Source organism: Vigna unguiculata, chromosome 3 (assembly GCF_004118075.2).
Source record: "Vigna unguiculata cultivar IT97K-499-35 chromosome 3, ASM411807v1, whole genome shotgun sequence".
Classification (NCBI taxonomy): domain Eukaryota; kingdom Viridiplantae; phylum Streptophyta; class Magnoliopsida; order Fabales; family Fabaceae; genus Vigna; species Vigna unguiculata.
The window spans coordinates 8,577,333-8,588,750 of record NC_040281.1 but is presented as its reverse complement, the minus strand read 5'-3'; the positions used below and the strand labels follow the sequence as shown (position 1 = coordinate 8,588,750).

Sequence of the window (11,418 nt, the reverse complement as noted above, 5' to 3'; positions counted from 1 at the left end):
AGGATCCAAATCTGATTTATTTAATATAAATCTCTAAATCTGTTCATAACATTGTATAGTCATATATCTTTTAAGAAAATTCAATAACTTAAAAACCCAATAACTTAATGTAATTCCTCCTATTAGATGAGTGTAAATGCCATTTCCTTGTATCTTACTTTTAACATAGGACAGTAAACATAAAAAAATGATTATATTATCATATACTAGGTCATCATTTCCTAATCGATAAAAAAGACTTTAATATATATATATATATATATATATATATATATATATATATATATATATATAAAATTTCCACCAAATTTACCATCCCCGGACAGAGTATTATCAATTCTAAACTCAGGTTCATTTTTCAAAGCGTTGTTCCGTATTAGATCAAACCAACCACAACTTCGTACATCCCAATTCTGGCGTTTCAAGTTTGTTCGGAACACCCTAGTTCCCAAAATACCACAATCAGAACTTGTGATCTGAAATATCCGAATTCATACTTCCTAGATTTTGGAAATGTCCTTTTTCCATATGCCATGGTCTCAGTAGTTTTATTATTTTATTCACAATTCTCGAGAGGTTTTGGCACTGGCACCAAACTTAACCCAACCAGACTCTGACTATTAAAACTTTCGAACAACCGCGCAGGAACCTGCAATTTAGTCACATGATTTCCAGAAGGAAGCCGGTTGCGAAACATATTTGACGGATATGTTCAGCCTGATTTAGATTATGTTACCAATACTGAAATCAGATAAAAATAGCGAGCAGAAACATAAGAAATCAAATTTTGACATGGCAGATCTGAATACATGATTGATGTCTCAAACAACAGAATCCTAAATCACCAAATAGAAGCGCAATGACGATCGACCACTTCACAGTTTGAATGAACTATATCACACAGGAATAAAAACAAAAAAGAACGAACAGTACGGGTGCAGGGCAATGTAACGAAGCATATACCCTTTTACTCGAAACAATTACAGTCGTAACACCTTAAATTATCAATAATCCTCCGGTTCCTCGTCATCATCCGCTCCTTCAGCCCCAACCTCCTCATAGTCCTTCTCAAGAGCAGCCAGATCCTCACGAGCCTCAGAGAACTCACCTTCCTCCATACCCTCACCAACATACCAGTGCACAAAGGCCCTCTTCGCGTACATCAGATCAAACTTGTGATCAATGCGAGAGAACACCTCAGCAACCGCAGTGTTGTTGCTGATCATGCATACAGCGCGCTGCACCTTAGCAAGGTCACCACCAGGAACAACAGAAGGAGGTTGGTAGTTGATACCACACTTGAATCCAGTAGGACACCTATCACAACAACAACAACAGCAAACATCAATTTCATATACCAACTTACTGTGTATTTAGATGGACATGATTGTGAAGTAAAATGATACATGTTTCAGTACTTTAATTCTAAATGCAAGTAACTGATTAAAAAACAACCAAATCCCGTGTCATAAAACTACTGATCCAAAGTAAAAAACCATAAAAAGTTGCTTCAATTTATATTCAATTTTGCATCCAGAATCACTACAAAACTGTAAAACAAAATCAAATAAAACATGGGAACATTTATCCACAATTATGCTAACAAATATCTTAACATGATTTCAGATCACTCAATGCGAAAGCAGACATAAACTTACGGTGTCTGGTTTCACACCAAAATGCGGTTTTTCTCAGATCAAGAACAAAAACTTGATTTACAAAATCTCAGACAGTTTTTCAAAAACGCATCCAGTGAACATTGGTGAGTAAATAAATATAACCAGATTGAAAGAAATTATACCAATCGACAAACTGCACAGTCCTCTTAGTCTTAATGGTGGCAACAGCAGCGTTGACATCCTTGGGAACAACATCACCACGGTACATCAAGCAGCAAGCCATGTACTTCCCGTGTCTGGGATCACACTTGGCCATCATGCTGGCAGGCTCAAACACGGCATTGGTGATCTCGGGCACAGACAATTGCTCATGGTAGGCCTTGGCAGCAGAGATAACCGGGGCATAAGACGAGAGCATGAAATGGATGCGAGGGTAAGGCACAAGATTGGTCTGGAACTCAGTGATGTCGACATTGATGGCACCATCGAACCTGAGGGAGGTGGTCAAGGAAGAAATGATCTGAGAGATGAGACGGTTCAAGTTGGTGTAGGTAGGTCTCTCGATGTCGAGGGATCTCCTGCAGATGTCATAGATGGCTTCATTGTCCAACAGGACAGCAACGTCGGTGTGCTCCAGGAGAGAGTGGGTGGAGAGGACGCTGTTGTAGGGTTCAACAACGGCGGTTGAAACCTGAGGGGAAGGGTAAATGGTGAACCCTAGTTTAGACTTTTTGCCGTAATCCACGGAGAGACGCTCCAACAGGAGGGATCCAAGACCGGAACCGGTTCCTCCGCCGACGGCATTGAAGACGAGGAATCCCTGGAGACCGGTACAGTTGTCGGCGAGCTTGCGGACACGGTCGAGGCACAGATCTACGATCTCTTTGCCAACTGGAAGGGGGGAAATCGAAAATTAGGTTGGATTAAGTGAGTGAGAGTGTGAGAGAGAGTGAGAGATGGATACCGGTGTAGTGGCCTCTGGCGAAGTTGTTGGCGGCGTCTTCCTTGCCGGAGATGAGTTGTTCAGGGTGGAAGAGTTGGCGGTATGGTCCGCATCGGACTTCGTCGATGACAGTGGGTTCAAGATCGACAAAGACAGCGCGCGGGACATGCTTGCCGGATCCGGTTTCGCTGAAGAAGGTGTTGAAGGCGTCGTGTGCGACTCCGAAGGAGGAGTCACTGCGATGGCATAAACCGGAAAATTGTTAGAATGCGCGAAATGAAGAGAAGAAGAGAGAGAGAGAGAGAGAGAGAAGAGAAAAACCTTGGCATCATGCCATCGGGCTGAATGCCATGTTCGAGACAGTAGAGTTCCCAGCAGGAGTTTCCGACCTGGATCCCGGCCTGACCGATGTGAATGCTGATGATTTCTCTCATTTTGAGATTCGGAGCGGAAGAAAGGGGAGAAAGAAGAAAACGAGGGTTAGGGATTTGAGATTTGAGGAAAGCTTGTGTGTGTCTGTGTTTACAAATATGACCCTTAAAAATGGGATTTGATAAACGTTTAGAATCCGGGCCTCTTCACACTCCGTTTGGCGCCAGCCTATCCGACCCCACTAACCTCGCATCCCATCCTTTCCGCATCTCATACATCACTGTACATGCTCTGTCCCAACAAAATTTTTTCCCTCTTTTTTTCTAAATTTCACTTTTGCTATTAAATTTTAATTTTGCCTAATTATTAAACTTTTTTCGTTTCAATTTACCCTTTTTACTACACACTAAGTTGACTCCAGGTAACATGGAAACATTTCATCAAAATTTGTATACATCCCGGTCCAATCTAACTCGATTTATTATGGGTTTATTATTTAGTGAATTAATTTAATCTGGTTCACTTACTAGTAAATTAAAAAACTTTCAATCTGACTACTATGGGTGATAGGTTAAACGGGTTGGTTCACGAATTCATGTTACTAAAAAAATACAATTTTTTTTTTTAGTCAAAACTATATTATAATTCTAATTAAAATCTAAATAAACTTTAATACAATCCACATACAAATCAAAAATCACAAAAATACAAATTATCTATGGTTGATTAAAAAAAAACCTAACATGACTCAAATACAAACTCCAATTTAACAAAAAATACTTGTGTGACAATTTATTTACGGGTTAACGAGCCAATCCGGCTCACCACGGGTTCAACCCGGGTGAGTCGGGTCAAAAATCAACCATATTGAAATTTGTAAGAAAATTTCAACCCAACCCGGCCCAAACCGTGGTGAGTCGGTTGACTCGCAAGTTCCAATCCATTTTAACAACTCTAAAAAAGAAGATGATTTATTTTATTTATAGAATAATATTAATTATTTTTCTTTATTTTGAATTGTAGATAAGTAATTGCATAAGTACAATGTCGGAATGACAAACAATTCGAAATTAAATTGTCATTTTTTAAAGTTTCAAGTAAAATATGTATGATTAATTTACTTAATCGAAAATAATAGTGTATAAATCTAATAATGTGAGTAAAGAAAAGGAGAAGAGGAGGAACCAAATAGGTTGAACGAGGGATAAGGTTGGACAGAATATCTTAACTTCAGTTTATTGTTATCAGTGAGGGAAAAGAGTGTGAATAACCAATATTTTTTTTTTATTATAGTTAACCAGTGAAGTAATTTTAAAATGACGAACTGTAAAATTTATAATAATGTCTGATAATGAATTTATTTACAAATAATTTTAAAGTATTATATACGTATATTGTGATTTGAATTTATATTAAATAATTGATAGGTCATGTAAGGTCGTTTTATGTAGTGGTTAAAAGTAGGGATCACGTCAAAAATAGGCGTGCTAATTTGGTTATATATGTATTTGTTTCTAAAAGTAAATTTATGTCGATATTTGATGGTAATAAAATTTGATATCAAACATTAATGAATAATTTTTAAATAAGTAAAAAAAATATTATTATAAAATCAATATTAAAATAGTACCCATTTTGTCAGTATTATTCACAACCAAAATGTATAATAGCTAAAATTTCAAAATAAAATATTAAATACTACTTAATTAGAACAAATAAATATCACTCATTTTAATACTTATATTCTAAACATACATTTATTTATTATGATAACTTATTTAAGCATGGATTATTATTATTAGGAGTGTTTAAAAATTATTTTAATGGTAAAAACAATTGTTGTGTGCAACTTAAAGTATTCAAAAGCAAACAAATCAATACAATACAAAGAAAGTTTTTCTGATGGTGAAAAATTTTACACCAGTCAGGGATAAAATATTTTATAGGATATAAGTATAGTAAAAATTTCGCTTTATAAATTAATTTGGTAAGATTGAATTAGAGTTAAAGTCCAATACGAAAATCATCCAAAGTTTATCCTAACAATATCTATCGTTTGTTAGGCCTACTATGTTATTGTCTATTGGATCACTATCGAACTACAATCAATGTTGAGTCTTATTCACAACATGTGTATTCCTTAAACATGTTTATCTTAGTAAGATTTTTTATTTGTTGGGTCTATTATTAGTGATGATTTCACACTCAAAATGTCTATATATCAATATGATATTGCGTGTTGAAAATCTCAAATTAATTACAAATAAGATGATTTCACATTGGTGTAAATCTTACTTTACAATCAATTTTTTATAATAGAATTAGTTTCAAAGTCAATTACAATTGATCAATGTTTTCAATATACTTTGTTTGCTTACATTTTCTAAAATATTTAACTAGTTCTTAATTTTTTTTTTCTATTCAATGGATTCAAGATAATTTAATGCAACTTTTTCCTTAGTTGTCTAATTCCGAAAGTTTAATATATTTTGAATCTTCAAACTTTAAAAATGATTGGATATCATGCTTTTAAGCTAATTATTTTAAATTTTGTTAGTTGTGTCAAATGCGTTTCATGTTAGCATTTGAGTTGTTTACAATATGTGACATGTTACAATTTTAATATTAGCTAAAATATGTGTGGACACATAAAAATAATAATTTAGTTAAAATGACTATATATGTTTCTTTTAGAGTTTGTGGATGAAAATATATTGAAATTTTAAACAAAAACAAATTAAATTTCACGTCAAAGTTCATATATACACACTATATTTAATCTTTTTAGTTTTATGCAATTTTTGTTCACTTTAAGTTATTCTAAATGTTCGAACATTCCAATGTTATCAAAGTTCCATAATAACCTAAATTAAAATTGTTTTCATATGCATCATTTCGTGTTAACTTTTCATTTTAATCAACACGGACTAAACCTACCATGGATCACAAAACATTAGTGGATACTAATGATGAGTATTAAAGTGATAGAAAAAGAGAGAGCATGAAATGGCAATATATTTTGTATGCCATGTCATTGCTAAATAGTATCAACGAAGGCTTTGTTTATGGATATTTTCATAAAAGAATTACCACACTATTAATAATTCTTAATAAAAAGTTGTAGGACAAACTAAAAAGGAATATAAAGTGTTACTAAGGAGTTAAGAAAGTCACAACGAGTATCATGATATTTTTTAAATATGATGTTATTGATAACAACAACACCAAAAATGATATTATAAGACACTCGTATAAGATATTTAAAAAAAATAATTAAATTATTTAAGTTAAACTATACATAAAAATGGTTGAAATAAAATCCAAAATAATAAAAAATTTCGCTTAAAAAAGGGCTAGTAAAATAACCAAAATGTCTAAACAAATTTCTTAAAGAAACACCTGCACTCTTCTAATCTTTGACATCCCAATAGGTTATAATTTCAACGAGGTTTACTTACTACGAATTGAAAGAAAAAAAAAAGGTACAAAAGAAAAAGGGAAATGCAACATGATTTTCTGTTAATGTTGATTGACTATAATGCAAAATGCACAAAAGTCAAAAATTGTTGTTATAGCAAATTTGAAATGCGTCAAAGACGAATTGAACAGAAGTTTGAATTGAAAATCATCTTATATATTTTGAAAAGAGAGAAAATAATTGTCAGATAATGTAAGACGTAGTATAAGTTAATTAGACAAAGGTACACGAAACTATGTAACGAAATAGTTATACTTAAATTGATTATTACTCAAATTGGTAATTAATAAGCTATTTATTATTTAAATATGAGTTAAATTAATATGAATTTTAAAATTAGTCATTTTCAAAACTTTAGACAATTTAGTTCTTCATTTCTCAAAATACCTGAATTTAGTCATTTAATTAAAATTTATTAAATTTATTTAACATTTCAAACGTATTTCATAATAGTATTTAACTTAACATAAAAATATGTCAAACAGTATAAATAACTCAAATACAATCCTAAAATGCGTACAAAATATCAAATAAACCTAACAAAATTTGATTAAAAAGACTAAATTTACGTATTTCAAAAATAAAAAACTAAATTAATCTAAAATTTTGAAATAAATTAATTCTAAAATTTACTAAAAATTAAAGAAAAAAAACATATTTAATCTTAAATATATCGTTAGTCACAGTAGTCATTCAAATTAGTCGTTATAAATGTAGAGTAACTTGTTGGACTCCTTTATTATTTTATTTAAATAACATACTTACACAATTTGTTTTTAGTTTTAAATATATTACCAATAGCGGTTATTATTTTTTATATGAATATTCTTACGTTTTAAAGTTAACAGTATGCTTTTAAACATTATATTTAAAATAGTATTTTGATCTACAATTACAAGTTAGACTGATTGGAATATAACTGTTTATTATATAACAAAGAATAGTTTTTTTTTAAGACAAAAATAACAAAATCGTTGATGTGTTTTTCATTTTTTAAAATTAATATTATAATATTTAATTAATTCAAAAATATAAATATATTAAATATAATTCATGACTAAGTATTTTTTTATGTACAAAACAATAAATACATATAATTCTTTAAATATCAATTTACAAACAAAAAATTATTGTCCTTTTTAAAATGTACTAAAAGACTAACTGTTTATAACTATGGAAACTGCAAACAAAGATAAGAATAAATTATATGTAAATATTCAGTCTTAGAAATTAATAGACACATTACTTAATTAATTAAGTCATGCACGTGTCAATAAAATTAAATATATTTTTAGTTTCAAATTTTAATTTTAAAGTTAAAATTAATCTATTTTTTAAATTTTGATATATTTTATTCTAAATTTTAAAAATGAATTACAAATAATTAATATTCAAATTTTAACGTAATTAAATTAAAGAAATTAATTATTTCCATTATTTGTTAAATGTGGAAACCAAAATATATCTAAGGTTCATAAAAAAATTAAAACCATATTTATTCCTGTAAAATACTTTGCATTTTCCTTATTATTTTATTATACTTTTTTTTTATTTTTAGTTTATTAACTACTTATGTCTAAAGGATTAAAAAATAATTAAAAAATATTATATATCAAATTGAAAAAGAGAGAGAGGGAGAGAGAGTAAGTGAGAGAGATATAGATTTAACTGATTTTTTATTTTTTATATTTGAAGATAAGATTATTCTTTGATATACGTTAAAAATAAATGATAACCGCATAAGTAATTATTTTTATAAAAACATAGTTAATCATTAAAAATAAAAATGTTAAAAATCATAGAAATTACTAATAATAATAATAATAATATATTAGAAATCATAAATAAATGATTTTACCATCTTAATTTTTGTTAGAGTTAAGTTAATTATAATTAATGTTAAGAATAAAAAAAACAATAATAAAATATCAACAATGTATTGTGCGTTTATTTCGGTGATGGAAACTTTACAAGCGCATAAATAAAAAGAAAATTAGAAAATTGAGACAAAAAAAAATTACGAAAAGCAAGACAAAATTCTTTGTTTAATTTTATTCTCTCATATACGAAAATTGAGAGGAAAGTATGTTTTTTTTAACTTTTATAATAATTTATATTAAAAATCAATTTCATAATTATTAAATTAATAAGTTTAACCGATTAAAACCAAGTAAACTATAGTAAATCAAATAACAATAATGAAATAAATCAATAATAATAAATATTAATGAAATATATAATAATAAAAAATAATAAAAATTGTAAACAACAATAATAATAATAAAATAAATATAATAATATTTAAATTTATGAACTGAAACATTAGGAAGAAATAATGTGGTAATTAAGTTTATTGATAAAAAGAATGAAGAAATAAAATATCAGGAATTTGTCTGTATATTATATGGATGAATGAATTGGTGGAGCAGAGGGCCATGTGCTGCCACCCACTTCCCACAATTATTAGCAGACAACCAAACAAAATAACAACACACCACACTCTTCACTTCTCTTCTCTTCTCCTAATATTTTTTCATATTATCAATACATTATTTAACTAATTCAAAAACTAAACCAATCAAAATATTCCAAAATTTAATCAAGTGCATAATTATAAAATTCAAACAATTAAATTGCATCTTCTTTTTCCAAAAAACATCAAAGTTACAAATTACACTAACAAAAGAGTGTTTTGTATGATTTTATATATATAATTTTGAAGCCTAAATATTTTTGTCAAAATCACTTAAATGTGTAACCCATAACAACAAACGGCCCGTTAATTAATGTTGGGTTTGTAACCCCTGCATACATACCAAAAAAAAGTTCTCACGCTTTCTCTCTCACTAGAAAAACAAACTTTTTCTTTTCTTCTTTTTCTCTAACATTTCGTCTCTAATTTTCATCTCTTTTATAATTTAATCGCATATTCACATTAAGTGAGGAGTTAAAGAGCAATTATGTTTAATCAAAATTTCAAATAGAGTATATTTCTATTTATTTTATAAAGATTCATTCTTTCCTTATTTATAGTATGATTTTATCATCGATTTCAATGAATCAGTTGAGATAATTGTATTTCTCGACTAGTTTGACTATATATTACAATTTTCTTATATTTGGATACATTGTTTTAAATTCTTATATTGTGAGTAGTTTTATACTTGTATTTTTGAAACCTGCTTATAGGATAAACATTGCATGTAAGAAAGTTATTTATGTTTTGATAGAACCTTAAAGAGTGATGTAGTTATCTAACATGATAACAATTAAAAATATCGTTGTATATATAATTGAATTCGATAATTGATGGATGAGATTAATGGTTTATTTTGTACATGGTATAAATAACGAAAGGATATGTATTGTGGTGATGAGGTGACCACTTTATTTGATTTGAGAAATGTAGTATGTGTTGATGAAATTTGGATAGTTAATTTTCAATGAATTTTAAGTGTAGAGACTAATTGGATGTATGTTAAGTTTTACTCATCATGTGTTGTTTGGACTTGTTTTCGGATGTTTATGTTGATATTGTATAGTTGAATGAATGGTGTTTAAATCGGTTATGATTTGAGCTCATTCATATGAGATGACATGCAACATGAATTGTAATGAACTTACCTGATTTCATTATTTGTTTGTAAATTCACTTCTTAGACATACTCAATACTCAATGTAAATGATTTGATATTAAAAAAAACCATTAAATTTATGCTTTCATTTATATAAAGGAACAATAATTTAATGGCTAAAGAAATTATAAATTTAAAAAGAAATTTGGATTTTCTATTACAATACTCGACTTTTCATATGTGTTCTTTTTAGAGGATTGATTAGAGGGAAAGGGAGAGGAAGAGATCAGAAGGATTAAAAGGTGAAATTGATGTTGTTCTTTTGAAGAGATTAGGATGTGATTTTAGAGTGAATTAGAGAGTGAAGTCCTTGAAGATTTGTGATTGAATTGAGTGGCGTAACATATTAAAAAAACCTTTTAATAGATAAAAAAAGAATATTATCAAAATATCCTTAATGTTAAAAATAACATAAAATACTATATAAATGATTTAGAATAATTTATTTAATTTATATTGATTTTCTAAAATAATTAGAAACATATTTATAAAAAATGAATAATAAAATTGATTTGATATGAAATTAAATTTGACATTTACCAATTTAATATTTACATGGGAAATAATTTATTTATGTTTTATATTTTTTTAATAGTAGTTTTTGAAGTATAAAATTTCTAGTTTATTTGATATGAACATATTTTTTAATTTTATTGTATTTGTTAATAATATAGGTAAAATTTTAGTAAATTTGTTTTCTTTTTTCAAATTTTATAGAATTATATATTGTTTATATATTCTTAACTTTTAGATTTTTAGATGTTTATTAATAACAAATTTTTTATTTAATTTTATTAATAAATTAAAACTAAAATTACATATTTTTATTTGTTAAAAATTAAAATTGATAAATAATAATAAACTAAATTACCTAAAATTTTTAAAATAAATAATATTTTCACATAACACACAAAAAAGACATATCAAAATTTAAATACTAGAATAAATTAAAATTATTATTTTTAATTATTTCATTAAATAATGAACAAATATTTGAAAACAAAATTTATTAAGAAAATAGTTTAAGATTAAAAGATAAATATATGTACAAATTAAAAAATGAAACATACAAATAATAAGGAGAAAGTGGTAATTTCTTATTCATTACCTTCTAACCTCTTCAATAGTAGTGAGATGAATTTTTTTAACAATCACTCTAAAAAGAACACGGTGCTCACCCTCTATGTCTTGTTCTCCATACTCCTTAAACAGTAGATCCACTTTACTGATGCAGAGTTAGAAATATAAAATATTTTTCATGAAATATATATATATATATATATATATATATATATATATATATATATATATATGCAAAATATTGGTTGATTTGTCCTGTGTAAAGAGAGATGGTAAGAGGGATGGAGAGGT

General features: G+C 28.0%; 1 protein-coding gene across 1 annotated transcript; it reads right to left on the bottom strand.

The window, feature by feature from the left end:
• Positions 1-758: 758 nt before the first annotated feature.
• Positions 759-3,156, bottom strand: LOC114175274 (tubulin alpha-3 chain). The gene is made up of 4 exons (XM_028060055.1): positions 2,884-3,156; positions 2,584-2,798; positions 1,802-2,510; positions 759-1,317 (listed from the first exon to the last, which is right to left on the bottom strand). Exons 1-4 carry the CDS (start codon positions 2,994-2,996, stop codon positions 1,005-1,007), a joined length of 1,350 nt encoding a protein of 449 aa, XP_027915856.1. The 5' UTR covers positions 2,997-3,156; the 3' UTR covers positions 759-1,004.
• Between the last annotated feature and the right edge of the window lie 8,262 nt (positions 3,157-11,418).